Source organism: Limulus polyphemus, unplaced genomic scaffold, assembly GCF_000517525.1.
Source record: "Limulus polyphemus unplaced genomic scaffold, Limulus_polyphemus-2.1.2 Scaffold157, whole genome shotgun sequence".
Lineage (NCBI taxonomy): Eukaryota > Metazoa > Arthropoda > Merostomata > Xiphosura > Limulidae > Limulus > Limulus polyphemus.
This window is the reverse complement of record NW_013665767.1, coordinates 540,018-557,723: the sequence shown is the minus strand read 5'-3', so window position 1 is coordinate 557,723 and position 17,706 is coordinate 540,018. Positions and strand designations below refer to the sequence as shown.

The 17,706-nt window shown below is 31.1% G+C and overlaps 1 protein-coding gene across 8 annotated transcripts in view; it reads left to right on the top strand.

Annotated features, from left to right (window-relative positions):
* Positions 1–17,706, top strand: part of LOC106476578 (zinc phosphodiesterase ELAC protein 2-like) — a 64,565-nt gene that overhangs the window by 27,858 nt on the left and 19,001 nt on the right. For all 8 annotated transcript variants that reach the window (XM_022381353.1, XM_022381354.1, XM_022381355.1 and 5 more), the window contains 7 exons: positions 1,333–1,391; positions 2,537–2,597; positions 7,187–7,238; positions 7,655–7,820; positions 11,163–11,399; positions 11,904–12,031; positions 16,513–16,603. In XM_022381353.1, coding sequence (XP_022237061.1) covers positions 1,333–1,391; positions 2,537–2,597; positions 7,187–7,238; positions 7,655–7,820; positions 11,163–11,399; positions 11,904–12,031; positions 16,513–16,603 — 794 coding nt within the window. The remainder of the gene's footprint in view (positions 1–1,332; positions 1,392–2,536; positions 2,598–7,186; positions 7,239–7,654; positions 7,821–11,162; positions 11,400–11,903; positions 12,032–16,512; positions 16,604–17,706) is intronic.

The following is a 17,706-nucleotide window of genomic DNA, read 5'->3' as shown; positions in this document are numbered from 1 at the left end:
TAATAGGAAGGTACGTTGTTATGTTAGGTACTCTTAACTATATTAATTTTTAAGTAGTAAGGTACGTTGTTATTGTTGGATCCTTACTATATTAGTTTTATGAAGGTACGTGTTATGTTGGATCCTTTACATATGTTTTTTAATGAAGGTGCGTGTTATGTTGGATCTTTGCATATATTTTTTATGAATTTTTGTTCTCTGGATCTTGAACGTGTGGAATATGTTTATTATAAAACTTTAACAGTATTAACTTCCTTTTATAGACAGTTATATATGTTTAGCCTTATAAGCTTGTACATCACATATAAACAGTTGATCACCAGTTAATTTTTTTTGCTTTTTTAGTTATTTTCAACATTTATGAGACTTCATGATTCACATCAAATAATAAGTATCTGCTTCACTTTTTGAATTTCAGGATTCAAATATATTATGTGTGTAACAAAGAATTTTTATGAAAATATTAGTACACTTTCATTCAAGCTTCTGAAACAAGGTTTATTAGTGGAGTAAGCAAAATTAAGAACAATTTTTTTTGCCCCTTTGTTCTAAGTTATAAGTAAGCCAGAAATCCATAGAACTTTTGGAAATTAAAACATATGGAAATTTAGTTTGTTGTAATGCTTATTTTTTTATATTCTAAAGATTATTCCCTTGTTCACGTATTGTACTCGTGTTTCACGTGTATCATTAAAGATAATTTATTGTCAGTGTTCTCAAATTCTTCACCACGACAATCTGAAAGATGAGTGGTTGTTATAAATAAAAATAAATTGAAGTAAATATAGAAATACTAAAATATCTTAGAAATTAGACTTCATTAAGACCACAGAAATATTGCATTATTCCTACTCGCAACTGTCACTTGAATGTGTCACATGCACATATAAATAGCCTTAAAATAGGGGATATATATATATATATATATAAACAAACATTTGTTAATTATGGGACAGTTAATTTTAGAGAAGAATCATATTGTTACTATTAGAATTCCCAAATTTGCTAGTGGGGGAAAAAAACTTTAACCAGTTGTTAGTGCCTTCAAAAGTTAAGGTCAAGGCCTGGACTCTGACAGTAACATACACACTTATGTAGTTGATAGTTTTTCACACATTTTATATAACATTCTGACTAGGCTAGTGTTAATTGGATTACAAAGAAGAAAAATAAAATGTTTATGTCAACCAAAACCTAACACCCACAGTATCAGCCAAACTTTGAGTACCTAATTACAAATAACAATCAGTTAAGATTTATATAACAAAACCATTTACAAATTCAAAATATGTATATCATTTATTTCTCAAAGTTCTGTTTCTTCCTCATTAGCTTCATAATAAGGCAGGAACTTTAATATTGGAAAAATGTGTTGAGCATGGTGTACCAGCGTAAGTATTTTATTTTTATATTTTCTAAGTCTTATTTATTAGTGAATTTTATGAATATGTTGATGGAGATGTAAGATAATTAGTTTTAGTAGTATTTTAAAGTTTTAATTGACTCAATATGTTTTTCTGTTGTATACATAAGTAGTTATATAAAGCTAGAAATTATTTGTATGACAAAACATAACTTTGTTTTTGGATCTATATAATATTCTTATAATTTGTTATAAACAGTAAAAAAAAAGAAAAGTATTGTTAAAGTTGTTTTGTAAGAAACAAATACTTTTTTATACAGAAATTTTAGACTAAATGCATAGTGGAGTATATCTCTCTGTCTTAAAAAAGTAATCAAACTGGTATCTTGTTTTGGCAGATTTTCATGACCTACACAGAAATGTTTATAACAAATATTCAATGTTTAATGCTAGCTGGAAAATGTAGAAAGAAGTTTAGTGTGTTTGGAAATATAGCAAGTTTGTACAACTCTCCAGAAAGTGTTATATATAGTGGGGAAAAAAGTGTTATCCATAAACGGTTTTGTAGATAAAACATATTTTACTTTCTTAAATGTTTTCCATTGATAAACTTAACATTTTTATTTGATGCACGATTACAAAAATTAACATGTCATGACAACCCAAGTAGATTACAAGAGCTAGTGCTAGCTCTTAGTGATGATAACAGGCTAAGAAATTAAACAAACTTTGATTGTTTCATGTTTTTATATACATTATTTTTTAAATATTTAGTAGAGAGAGCTATTACAACTTTATTATGTTATATGTATTACTTGTGACTGGTATATTGTGACCCTTCATGTATATAGCTTTTGGCTTATGACTAGTATATTTTGTATGTTGTGACGCTTCATGTATGTAGCTTTTGGCTTATGACTGGTATATTGAGTCTGCTGACCCTATGGGGTTTTGGTGGGCCATGTATGGCCTGTTGGTTAGTTTAGTGCTCACCTCTTCTCTAAATGTTTATAACAACTTCTCTCACTGTATATATATGTTTTTATTAGCTGTGTTAATACTTGCTCACAGCACTAGTTGAAATCATGTAATGAATTGTAGGATTTTCATTCTGTTAATAAATATCACATATTTTTATGTGTTAGCATATAACAAATTCCTTTTTGATGGCAGTGGTCCTTTACTTGGAGAACTGAAGAAAGGAAATAATGTCACTCTACCAAATGGGAAAGTTGTAAGTTTGTTTCTGTACTGTTTGAATAGCAAAGTATAACTTTTATGTTGTGTATTAATTTGCATCCTTGATTAAGAGAAGTGGGAAATGGTTAAACATAAACTTTTTTTGTTGGAAATACAGTGGTAAACATTTGCTAGGGATCATGTTTTTACATAACAGGTACACTAATGTTAATAAAAGTCAGTTCTAAAAAAAGACATTTTGAAAATCCATTATCTGGACATTGTCTGCCAAATGCAAATTTTCTGCCTGGGTGACTTTGCTTGGATCCTGGTTTTGTTTTCCAACTATACTCCCAAATTGAAAGCTCATACAGTGAAATTGTGAGTTCCTTAATTTGATATCACTGATCATTACATGCTAAAATTGGTCTGATTGAGATTATGCTGTGCAGAAAATGCCTCGTTTAGGTCAAAGGCATCATCTTTCCCCTGCAGGACTTAACGGGGCTGTTAAGATGCTGCAGGGAGGCATGACTCAATGCAGGGTTGCTGCTGCTCTTGACATATCCCAAAGTGTCGTGTCCAGGGCTTGGAACAGGTTCAGATGGTTTGGCAGAGTTAATAGGAGACTTGGTGGAGGAAAGAGAAGACTAACAACTCCACAACAAGACCACTACTTGACCATCCAGGATCGAAGGAATCACTTTGCTCCAGCTGTTAACCTCTGTAACTCCCACCAAGATGCCACAGGAGTCCAAATCTCTACACAGACAGTGTGCAGATGCCTTCACAAAGCTCAATTGAGAGCTAGATGTTCTGCCGTTCATGTTCCTTTAAGCCAACAGCACAGGCAGGCACAAGAGAAAACAGGAGGTGGACTGTGCAACAATGGAGGGTCGTACTCTTCACTGATGAATCCCACTACTATGTGGACTTTATTGACAGATGCTGGAGAGTTTGGAAACACCCTGGTGAGTGCAATTTGCCTCAGAATATCATCAAACATGATCGCTTTGGAGGAGGCTCAGTCATAGTGTGGAGAGGCATCTCAATTGCAGGCCATACCAACCTTGTAATCATCCAAAATGGAAGTCTCACCGATCTGATATACACAGATGAGATCTTTGCACCCATTGTTCGTCCATATGTTGGTGCAACATGGCCAGACTTCCTGCTTATGGATGACAATGTGCATCCACACCATGCAAGGGAAGTTACTGCCTTCCTGGAAGCTGAAGGAATTCCCAGGATGGAGTGGCCAGCCAACCCAATAGAGCACATTTGGGAGCAGCTACAGATAAGGCTACAAGCTTGTCAAGACCCATCAAGAATGCTCCAGGACTTGGAAGCTGCTCTTATTGAAGAATGGCAACATATTCCACAACTGTTGACTAATCTGATCATGAGCATGTGCAGACGTTGTGCAGCAGTCATTAATGCTCAAGGTGGTCACACAGACTACAAAAATCATCTTGACTGTGAATTGGAAATTTCTTTCAATGACTGTTGATTTTGATATTTTTCTTGTTAACACTGTACCATCAGGGTGCATCAGTTCCTCAGGCTCTGTTATCCAAGTTAAATGTTACAGAATTTAATAAAGAGTAAAAATGACTTATCCAAATGTTTTTCTTTGTAAAATGTTCAATTTATACATACCATTGTGGTAGGTGTTTGACATATACTCAAAATAAAACATGATCCCCAGCAAATGTTGACTACTGTGTGTATATGAATATAAAGTAGTGTATAACAGTTTGTTACAAAGCTACAGAGATACGACATGCATTTTATATGAAGAATAGGAATTATTGATTTTGTTTTGTTATTGATTTCTCATTTTACTTAGTACTGTACTACCAGTACACAGTCTTATATATAGGTTTTTACAACTTGTTAAAACCAGTAATTTATAGTACAATGAAGTATGTGGTATAAGAATAGAGAAGAAAAATATTCTTTCTCATCATATTATATCATTTTACCTAAAAGTTACTAAGTTACATTCAAAACTTAATTAAACTACTATCTTATCAAGGTATATGGATAAACCTAGCCTATAAACTTGTCTAATAATCCAAATTTTAATATTATATAAGTTGTAAGTTCTTTGTTTTATCAGGCAATATTTAAACAAAATCCTGAATTTCCCCTAGTATGAGAATTGTGACATATGCTCTATAGGTACCCTTCTTCTCTTATTTACCACCCCTCCAAGAAGTATGAAATTTAACTTAAATTACTCATTATAATGTCTTCATTGCTCGGGCAAAGCATAATTTGTATAGCCTTCAATCTTATCTGGTTGCAGAACCATAAAATAGAAGATACGACCCCTCTTACCATGTCCACTTGCCAGTAGTTCTCTCTGATGTTTAATACTATATTATTTATAATCAATAAAAAGCCAACGTTTTAATCTATGAAATGACATATTATATTACATTGTTTTCTCTACAGAGATTTGTCTTTTTCCTCTCCATTTCAAACTTTACTGCCATAGGAAACACATCAATGAACTTTGCTGAATTTTAAATGGCTCTTGTTGCATATATATAGAAAGCCAGAAAAATTGTGATAGTTTTAGGACATTGTCTGCTTTTTGCATGTTATTATTCTGTGTTCTTTGGTGCGTTATTTAGTTAAATATAATATCATAAAGTGCAATAGTACCATTAGTATAAAAAAGATAGAGTTAAGTTTCATCAATAGTCAACAGCAAAAAAAAAAGACCAAGGTAAGTACTTTATTTCTTGTTTTTCATGTATATTTTTATTTATTATTATAAAATTAAATAAAATGTAAAAAATTACAAACTTTTTAGGTTAGATTAGGTAAAATATAGAATAATGATGAAAAAATTTTATGAGGTATGCTCAAAAGCAACTTGCAAGTAGCCCGTGCATTATGCAATTCAATAGGGTAATGTGAGCTACAGGTTTGCCAATTAATTTACAACTTTTATGGCAGGAATATTAGTTAGGCAGGGCTCAACATGCAATAAAACAATAAAACTGTTACGAGCTTAAAACTGTTTAGCTTGCTGTTGAACCACTAGAAAATTTATGCAATTCAGTAGTGGTGAAGGAAGAAATTTCAAACATTTGTTTAGTAAAATTTTATTTTATGTAATTTCCTCTACAAAGTTTGTCAGTTTGATCAACTTCATAAACACCAAAAAAAAAAAGAAAAAAAAAAGAACCTAAATAACCTTTTTTTCCCTGTCTAGAATGACTTCAAATTGTACAAGCGTTTTTACACTTCTCATTTGTGGAGAACAGAGTTTCCAAACTTCTCGTATAGGAAATACAGCATTAATTCACTACTTATTCAAATTAAGGGTACATTTGTGCACCCTTAGCACTACCTGTCATGTCAGTGCCCAGTTTGGATCCCGACCACCAAGAAGGTGTATTTTCGTACCGATTTAGGAGGCTTTAGAGATTACATAAATGAGAGTTGAGACTTTTCAGATGAAGAAAAGTATTTTTAATATTAACGTGAAAGTCATTTTGCACTCTGTGCAGTCAACACTTTGACTGTATATATTCATGGAGAAATTTTTTGTGAAAATACTTCATTAGAAATTCTCTTTTTTTGTGTGTACAAATGACCCATAATGCTTACTGAAAGCTTGCAAAATATTAGAAGTTATAGTATGGAATCTAAAGGTCAACTTGGGTCAATTTTTAGGCTGAATTGACCAAACCTGTAGCGAGAGAGTTAAAAGAGAAGTTATAATGGGTACTTGTAAAGAAATCCTTCACTGGTGAAAGTCAATAGGTAAGAAGTCTGCTTCTGTGAAAAACAATAGCCTCCAACTCCGGAACATTCTTTTAAAGTGTAATGTGTTATATTGTGTCTTAGTTGATTGGTTCTTTTAACGTTACAATTTTTCAACAATCTCTGGCCTTACTGTGTGAAAGACATAAAACAATATGTCATGTAGAAAGCATCAACCTGTCCAAAAATTGCTTACTTCAGATGTAAACAAAAAAGCACAGCTTCAGTAGTGATGAGAGTGCAAACTGTGGACTGAAGGTAAAATAAAAATATGGAGAAGTACTATGCCAACAGAGCAAGCTGCTAGAGGTGATTATAATAGTATGGGGAGAACTTGCAAGTCAAGGTTGGATCTTTTGATTATTTTAAAAGAACAAATAATGTGGGAGTTTACTCATACACTGCTGATCATGTCCAATCTTTATTGCTGTACTTGCACCCTTACAAAAACTATAGATGAAATGCAACAATATACCTCACTTGTCCACATTGTCAAAAGCTTGGCAATGACTTTACTTGTCTTTCTTGGCTAGCACAATTGCTTGATCTTAATCCCATTAAGCATATTTAGTATGAGCTTGAAATTTGTGATCAGTATATCATGAAATTCACACCACATGTATCATTTGCATACCACAATCTTAGTCAATAGGTTACAATGAGACAAGGTATCCTGTGACCTATTATGGAGTCTGTTACATAATGAATCTTGGATGTAATTGTGGATATTGATATATGTCATCAGTTTTATTAATATGGCTAGTCAGTGTATTTAGGCTAAATCCCTTTATATTCAGTTTGTGTGGCATGTCTAGGAAGAATTTGTATATTACTATAGTAAGTTATACAACATTTTCATAGGTAAAGTCAACAGATGTGGTTACACCTGAAGAAATTGGACCAGTTTTTATTGGTTAGTACCGCTATTTTGTGTGCTTTTCTTTTGTTCATATAATTTTATTTTATTACTTGAAAATAGATCATTTTCTTGGTTAGGCTACTTTTGAAGAAGATTAGTTGAGAGTTATAAAAGTTATTATTTCAATTGCATATAAATCCCTTGGTGTTTTAAAAAGAATATTTTTAGTTTGGTTAGGATGCATTTCATTATTACAGTTAACATTGTATGCAAAATGAAAAATAAAGATTCATGAGCTGAAATAAGTTAATGGTTTGTAGAAATTCACTTGTATGTATAATATATGATTTTATTACTGAAATTTGAAGTTAGTACCAAAAGAAATTAAATACATGTGTATATCTTTTGCATTGTAGTTATCAGTTATATTATCTGCTAACATATTCATTTTTACTGTTGTCTTTCTGTAGTGGTAGAATGTCCATCTGAACACTTTGTAGATTCATTGGTAAATAATAAAGAATTTCAAGCTCATCAAGTGACAGCATCATCTGATGAAAATCTTGCAATGTTAGTTGTCCACTTTACACCATCAGATGTTATGGCTCACCCCAAATATCAGGATTGGCTGCTAAAGTAAGAAGATAGTGAAAAGGATATCTATGAATTTGAACTTCTAAAATAGAGCATTTGAGTTTTCTGAAATAAATTGTAGTGTATTTGTAATCATTTCTGGTAAAACTAAAAGCATTCTCTTTAGTTTCAAGAACAAAGTGTTAGATTAATTTCCAACTACTTTTCTGGTCTTTGTTCATAACTTTCAATTCAGAAATAATTGGAAACTATATATGTTTTGGAGGGTATTTTTATGGAATTTAGAAAATACTTCTTTTTTGTGGATGTGACTATGGTACTAATTTTGAAAGAGGCTTAGTGTTTCCTGAAATTATATTATCTTAGTTTGCTTCATCTTTAAATGCCATGGTTTACCAGTAATGATAATTTGATTATTTGTTTTATAGTTGCATTAAAACATCAAATATTCAAAATTTATTTTGAAATTGACTTACTAGTGTGTTAAAAAATTATTTTTGTGTTTGTTTTACGAGAAGTATAGAAATATATGAACTTGTCCGATCCATCCACTACCATACTCTCAGAAGGATAGGATTAAAAATCATATACTTTAGAGGTCTTCTTGAAACATGAACCAAAAATGACATCTGTCTGACTGTTGTTTTTGGTAGTTTAATGTTTACTGCTGGTATACAAAGACTGTACACACACTTAATTTCCTGAATGAGCAGAACTATACTAAAACAAGCATTCATGAAGTTGTTAGCTGTGAGTTCTTGCATAAGGGGCGAAGCAAACTAAACACATAATGCACGTGACATCACATATTTACTTTTGTGAAATTAAATGTCTCATTATTTGGTAGGTAAGTGGTGTTGCATTGTTTCTGTTAACCTGAACATGAAAATAATTTTTCTCTTTATGGTCTTACAGCTGATCCTTTAGTTTACATGTAAATTGAGCAAGATCCACTGCAGAATATATATAAAACCTAGTATAAGTTATATTCATACCTAATTATATTAAGATTGTATACTTGTATCATAACGCAATGCTTAAATATTTTAAAGCTTTAGGTCAAGATGTCTGATGTGAGTAATGCTATTGATCATCATATCCTATGTGGTACTGCCATCATTGATGATCTTCACATTACTTGTTAGTCATTGACCAATGAGTGATAGATATTTTAAGCTCTGTATGCACATACATATATATTCATGTTTTGGTATTTGATTGGTGTTATGTTGAAATTTATATTTTGTAAGTTTTAATAGTTTCATTTAGTATTCAGTTCAAGAATCCAACCCATTCTTAGGATGTATGTAAATTTAGTTATGAATGTTAGTTTGCACTCTGTTTCATTTTTATTGTATATGTTGTTAAATCCATGATCTTTTGTAGTTGTAATATTTTATACAGATAATAGTTTAATAGCCTAAACTAATTGCTGAAGTTCTCATTTTTTTTTTTGTTTGTGTGTGTGTGTGTATATATATATATATTGTACATTATTAGCTTTTAGCTTGTTGGAAACATAAAATAGGTGCTCTTAAAAGCTACTGTATATATGTTTTTATTGCTTTTTAAGTACTGCACTTAATTCTGGGGTTGTTTTAAATGCTTTGTGTCAATGATAGCTGAGTAATATTCTTTCTATATATAGCTACAGACAAGATTGTAATTTTTATAGTGTATTTAAGTATTACGATTACATGTTCTTGTGGAAGGATTAAAATATCTTTATATTTCATTTCTGAATTTTCCTTAAAAGCTGTCTATATAGAAACAAAATTACTTATTTTTGGATGTGACATTTATGTGTGATTTTCTATTTTTAGGTAAATATCTTAAGTTTAGCATTTGTTTATAATTTAGTATGTGAAATAAGAATGTAAAGCTGTTTTACCACTTTTATAATAGCACAATGTGAACATTGAATCCATAGGAAAGTGAGCTACATGTAGTATATTTTTACAAATAATGCTAAATCTAGTTGTCAGAAGACTGTGATTGATGTACACAATTGAAAGGCACTAATAAAACTCATTTCTGAGTGAGCTTACATGTGAAGAAATTAGCCATATTTTTTACTTTTCTTATATCACTAATTTCTTTGGTTATGCTATTTGTATATTACATCTTTGTACTAACATCAAGAATAAGAATTTAAAAAGTTTAGAAACATCAGAGTATGTTCTGTCCTAAGAGTTCAGTTATCTAAGTTACATTTACGTATGGCACAGTGGAATACAGTTAATGATTTATAAATTCTTGTTTATTGAAAACTACAAAAAATGCTAAGAAATTTTATTTTATCTTTGAAAGAATTACATTAAGCACATAATACAGCAGTTTTATATTTTATTTTGAGTGTATTTGTGTGAACACTTTTTCTGAAAAATATTTGATGTTGAAGAAGATACAGTTGTTTCAAAAGACTTCAAGGTTCTACTAATAGTATTTTATATGCTAAGAAATAAAAGCTATTAAAGATTTTGGTGATATTTATACAGTTTGATGGCTAACTACAAAATATTGAGTTTTTCTTTTTTGTAAGCACTCCAAATAGCTCCATAATTAGGATAGATGATAGTTTGAAAAATTCAGGGATAGTACAAGGTGTATATTGTTATGCTCTGTGGCTCTAGTTGTTGTTTTATCCTAATTTAATGCTTCTGCTGATTATAAGACAGATGTTGACAGTTTTTACTTCAATAAATATTGCATTTATTTATTACACTATGTATTTTAACATAAAATCTTTATATGCTTTTTTTACATATGAAAACATTTAGTTTTTGAACTATCAGCCTCTAAGAAGCTTGTGATATGAAGTAGATGTGAAAAACAGTGAATATAAATATATTTCAAAACCAGTTGTAGTAGTAATTATGTGCAGAATTGCAAAATAACAGATGAATATGTTAGCTAATTCAGTATCAGTTTTCATTTTTATTGTGCAATGTTCTTTGAGCTTGTGCAAAATAAAAGTTTTGATGTACAGCTATAAAAACAGTACTTGTTTACAAGACTTAAAACATTTTTTCTTTTAATTTCCTATTAAAAAAATAAAATAATCACAATTTGCATAGAATTTCATAAATATATATACACAATAAAAAGTAACATGTTTTATAATATAACCTGGATTGATCTACATTTTAATGATTGTGTTTGTTCTAAACATTATTGAATATATCTCATGTAACTGATGTATTTGATGTAATATCTGTCAGAAATCAATTCCTAAATGTCAGGTTGTATACAGGTAATCCATGGAATATAATGATTTTATCTGATCAATTATTCTATTGTGTTCTATAATACCATTTGATGGTTGGTTGAGGTCAGGATAAGAAAGATTGATTTAAGTATTTAATGACCTCTGGTGGGCTCTAGGTTCTCTGGTAGCTGTATTCACCTGGTCCTGAACTCTTCTAGTCCATCTTTAAGCAGTATTGCAGTTCATCGAGTGCAACACATGTTAAATATACTCCATCCTGAAATATTTTCCTTGTTGAAGCAGAATTCTGATGTTACCAGCAGTGTAATGAATGGAATAGAGCATTCTGTACTTGCCATTCCAGCAGAGAGTTTGATGAAATTCTACCTTCGTCCCAGGAAGGGATTAGACAGGTTGGTATTGAATGTCTAGCATCCATTTTATTGCACAGTAGGTGCTCAGGCATTATTTGATAAAATATTTTTTGTGAACTTAACAATTTTCCAATTAAAGATGTTTTTGTGAAATAGTTTTCAAGGCTTGATCTGACTCTGTTCTTTCTTATTGAAAATATTTAGTACTTTTTGTTGAGTACATCTTTAAAAATAGAAATTCAGTGATTATGCTAAAGGATTGAAGTGACTTTGCAAGTACCTATGTCAATTTATGTGATAAAGAATGAGTTTGTGGTAGTTTTTCTATGTTAATAAGTTTAATGTAAAATATACAAATCTGGTTTTGATTCTGAGTGCTTAAATAGTGTGAAGGTGATTCAAAATATCCAATAGTGTGAAGATTTAAAATATCCAATAACTGTGTGTAGATACCTTCAAATAAAAAACGTAGTGCTGTATAGCTTAATAAGTAGCCCAAATAAATACTCCTGTGTAACTTATGCCATTCTTTTCTGATTACAGAGAAAATGTAATACAATTAGATGCTTCTAGTTATGTACAAGAAGCATATAACAGCCCAGGACTGGAAGAGTGTGTGAAAGAGTTAGCCACAAAATTAAATCACTTTCCAAATGTTAACAAGCAAGAAGGTAAGGACACACTGATGAGGACTAGAACAACAACGTCTCTATCTGTATATATAATATATTATGAAGGGTGTAGTTTTGTGGGATTTTTACTGTTTTATTTTTCAAACACTGGGATAAAGTAAAATTCTTGTTTTTGTATTCTTTCAAATTTTTACTTTGTCAATTTAGCTATGTAACTTGTTTTATGATGTTGCTCCATCATAAAACAAGATATGACCTCACATCTTGAATAGAATTAATCTATGCCAATATATAGAGGTAGTAAATAAAGCATAAGAATGAAAATGACTTTTCTCTTTCATCTGGGTTTCATTCATAGTTTCTCTAATATGTAGAGTGGAGCTGTAACTTAACAGAACAAGATGTATGGTAGCTTCATGTACATGGTTGATAAACAAAGTAGAGTTTAGTGTTGCCTCAACTTGTAGATTTTAGTTTTAGACATCAGAACATTGATTAACTATTTAATGTCCATGTTTGAACAGTAGGACTGTAAAGCAATGCATTCATTTGATTCAGCTGTGTATTACTAATTGTGGATATTAGGAGAGTCAGGACTATAAAACAACATACCAAGTTCATTCAACTGTATATTCTTACAATAGAATAACTTTTGATGTTCACTCAACTACGTATTAATATTACTGGATAGCAAGATATTTAGGATAATAAACTATGTACCAGGATCATTCAACCGAATATTCTTCTTATTAGATATTAGGAGATTTAAAACAATAAAATGTGCTAAGTTCATTCAACTATGTATTCCTATGATTCAGTAATGCTCAGCACACATGATTGGAAATCATGTGATAGTTATCATAATGTCTTTTTTGTGGTAAAGTAGATATAATCAGATGCTGAGAAATGGTAAAGAGGTTGACCACTTCAAACACAGTCTGGTGTCTGCACCTAACAAGTATTTACAATTGTTTTCCTCCTTTGGTCTGTCACCAAAAACTGTCCTTCGCAGTTTTTATGAATAGTAGGTGTTTTCCCATTCAATTGTCACCATTGATAGACTTTGATAATAGAAGTTTTTGAACAGTTGGTCAAAGAAACAGTCTCTCTCTCTCTCTTTTTTTTTTTAAAATAAGCACCTAATATCCTACACTTGTGAAAACCCAAGAAAACTGTTCTTACACACTGCATTGAAGACTGGACATGATTTATAGGAGATATGGTTTACTCAAATGTTCTACAAGTATATTTAAAGATATCCCAATAAAGTAACAAGTTAGTGTGTAGTTCCTAATATATGACATTTTGGATAATAAACAATAAGCCAGTTTGGTTTTAAGTGTTTAATTTCTTGTTTTGTAACCTAGGTAAAAAAAAAAGCAATGGAATAAGTTGAATCAGTTATAGTTTTTTCCTATTTTTTACATTTGGATAATGAACCTTTTTTCACAGCTGATTCAATTTAGTTCTTTGTTTTGGTCATTAGGAAAATAAAAAAACGTCATTGAATAATTCTTAGTTATGAACATTAGATATGAAAACAGTGATTTAACTTTAAGTATTCTTAGTGATGATACTGGAATAATGAAATATTTTGATTTAACTATGCTGCTCTAAAATGTTGCCCATAGGCCACAGAAATGATATTTCATTCAATCGTCTATCTATTTTTTAGTTTTTTTGGTTTGTTTTGAAGTTTGCGCAAAGCTACACGAGGGCTATCTATGCTAGTCATTCTTAATTTAGCAGTGAAAGACTAGAGGGAAGGCAGCTAGTCATCACCACCCACTGCCAACTTTAGGACTACTCTTTTACCAACAAATAGTGGGATTAACCGTCACATTATAATGCCCTATGGCTGAAAGGGCGAGCATGTTTGGTGGGACGCGAATCAAACCTGCAGATTGAGAGACAAGTGCCCTATCCGCCTGGCTATGCCAGGCCTAGTTTTTAGTGATGGATGTTAGAAGAATAAAACTAAACCTGTTATTTGAAATTCACAGTTCTTAACATTTAAAACAAAACACTGTGCCTAGGTTTTTAGGTAAATAGCTCTTAATGTGAGTAGAATAATAAATTAATTAACATACTTATATAATTTAACATGTAGCTCTTTGTAATGGGTAATACAATAACAAAAAACATACTTTTGTATGCTTTCAACATTTTATTTTTTGTAGATGTTTAAGTACGAATGTTTTTTGAGATGTAGATATCATACACATTAATAACCCCAGAATTACTGATGTTGACTTGTATTGAACATTGACTTTTTAAACATGTTTTGAGAAATGTTTATGCACCAAATTTCTTTTAGGTCCATGATTTTACAATTACAGAGAGTCAATAATAACATAGGTCTCACAAAAATATTTAACTGAAAATATCACCAGTATTGCAGTTAATTCTAATAATAAATCTAATTACTGCTGGTGTTTTCTGGGTATCTTATATAAAAAATTGAGTGACTTGACCTAGTTCTTTATCAGTTCTTTACAGTGAGTATTATAATAAGCAGGAACATAAAATCACTCAGTATAGTGCAATTTGTGGGATGCCCCCTCCTCACATACATACAGGCAATAAGTAGTAGGCAAGACAAATTGGTAATTTGCGATTTAAATGTTGTTATGTATTATTATGCCTAATGGTTGGGGAATCTTGACCGAACATCATCAGCGTTTCGAGATGGTGTGGCACTAATGCGAGAAGCTAGGTGTGTGACTCATTGAGTTTTATCTCTCAATCATATGATTTGTCTTTGTAGCATTTTCAGTGCCATGTTCCATTAATTTCTTGCTACAAGCTACAAGTTTGTAATTACAGTTATCTCTTACCTTTAATGGGGGATAGGTTCTAGAAATTGCTGTGAAGGTTAAAACTGCACATATCATTTGTAATAGAGGTAGCAGCAGCAGAGGAAGCAGGTGGAGGATCTGGAGAGGTTACACGAGAGGGTCTTCACAGAAACATCGTGGTTGAACAAGGATTGAGAACATGTGGGATGTTTTGGTGCATGGTGTAAAAGCATGGGATGTGCAGTGCAGCACAATACAAGCCTCGCACTAGTTTTGGGGTTGGACTGCAGTTGGTACCGCGAATGATAAGGGTTAACTGTATAAAGAAATTTTTGAATTACTTCTGTTTGAAGTTGTGAAGTTCATGTGGTTTCTTAGACCTTAAGTTTTTACCAACAGAACAACATTTATTTATTTACACTTTGTTGTTATTATCAATTCAACATTTTTATTTATTTCTTTTTTGATCTAACTTCAGAGAATCTTATTTGTTGCTATCAATTGATATTAACTTTATTTGAAAGCTCTGTAAAGCATATTTGATTTTAATTGTACTCTAGACCCAATGCAAAGTGATTTGGTCTTAGCTATCTTTTTTTTAATTATAATAAATTTAACTCATTTGTTTGTGTTTTCATGATATTCTCTTTTTTATTAGCCATTTTGTTGTTCCAGTCTTCTCTATATATGCTGTCATAACAATGAATAGGGTTTCCAGGAACATTTGTTTGAAACATTCTACAGAAAATTAAGAGATTAATGAATATTAATAAGTAACTAATGCTTTTTTTATGCAAAATGCTTGGAAGCACATCAGTAAATGTTTGATTTATAAATACTTTGTATAAAATGGAGAACCCAACATATGCTGATATATAAAAAAAAGCTCTTTTTGTTGTTGTTTCTTAATGATGTATTTGTGTTTTTGATACATTGAGTATTATACTTGTTATACATCATAGGGTAATTACACTCATCTACACTAGTTTTAGGGTTGAATGGGTTTCATGTGGTCTAGTGATTAGTGTGCTTTGCTATGGATTAGAAGGTCCAAGGTTTGAGCTCATGATATACCTCTGAACACACTCTACACTCTCAACTGTGAGTGCATTGTACAGCTGATTGTCAGTCTTATTATTAGTTATGAGAAGTTGTTTAGCCAGTAGGTGCTGCTGATTGGTTGCTCTTCCTCTTGTCAGCAGTCCTAAATTAGGGATGACTGTACTTTAACCATTGGGTCCCTGACCTGGCCACTTAGCCCATATATGGCATAAGATTCCATTCAGGCTGAAAATACTAAATGATGTGTGAGGATCTATTTTAATTATTTAATAACATTGCTTAAATTTATTTCTTGCCATTTTATTTGTAATATTAATATTTTTAATTGATTAGTAGATATGTCTGTTGCTGGAAAAAAGTTATATTTTCAGCAAAATTCCAAACATAGAAGAATAAAGCCATACGTAATCCAATGTCTAAATGAAATTATATGTTAAATCACGTTGAAAAATAAGATTCATTCAACTGTTCTTGAATTTTTGATATAATATAATGTTTTGATATTATGTAATCTTTGTTGGCCTAATATTTACTGTGGTTATTGTGACACTATTTACAACTAGTTGTAATAGTTATTACTATAATTAGTATATATTATGGTATTTTAAACTGAATTTTATTATCAAATGCTAAAAACAAAACTTGTATTCATAATTTTAGGTAATGAATATCCTGAAGTTGTATTCCTTGGTACTGGGTCATCTATTCCTAGTAAAGTCCGTAATGTTACCAGCATATTAGTGAACATCAGGTATGTATATACCAGTTAGTCATTAATACCAGTATAGTAGTGAAAATGGAGAATGTACTAATATTTTTTAGTATATCAAGAAACATTTATATACAGTGTGTTAATTGCATATTTTATATATATTGCAAACTGCATTCATCTTTCTCCCATTTGAAAAACTGTGCATGCAGACAAAGCTCAACATTCACTTTTGAAATGACGGGAGAACAGGCATGAATAATGTTATGCCTAATTTTATTTCACTAGCAGGATATTCTACACTTAAGTTTTTTTTAGAAATTAATCACACTATCACTCACATTTCAAAATGTGGCATAACTTAAAGAATAAAAATGTAGATTTACCATATGTTATTGTTGAGTGGCTTTTACCATGACTGAAATACTCAACAATTACTTTTCTCAGTGGGCAGTATGGGTAGTTTAGATCTTTGGCTCTGAATGAAACCACTTTTAAGGGAAATTTTTAAATCATAAAAAACTCGCAACAGGCCATTTATGAAATCAATGGGCTCCAAAACCATAATCCAGATCAACACTGTCATCCACAAAGTGAAAGGTCTGCTTACTAAACAGAATCTCCTGACCCCAAAATAACCATTGAGATGAAGCTATTTATATCCCCTGGTACTATTAGCAAGAAAATAAATGAGAATTTGGTGTTGAAAAGGGTTAACATCTTTTTACTATACTTAAAAATGCATTACTGTATTTGTGAGAAGGGTGGTCAAAGAACTGGGATTATAACAATCCTATTCAATACCTTCATTTGTGAACTTGTACAATGCTTTTGATTTGATTAAACTTTGTCTTGGAAGCCAATTTCCATGTCGGGGGAAAGTCTATGGAAATTACTGTACTGAGCAATATTACATAACCAGAGCTTTCAGAATTATCACAATTGGCAATAGAACAGTATTTGACATGGAACATCATTCTTTTAAAATGTGATTAATCCTCCAAATGTACCATTTGAAGTTTATAAAATTAATAAATTTTTGATATAAATATTATATCTTAAAAACAACAACATATTATCATTGTACAAATGAACATCATAAGATATATACATGTATATCATTAATGTCAGTAGATTAGAAAACT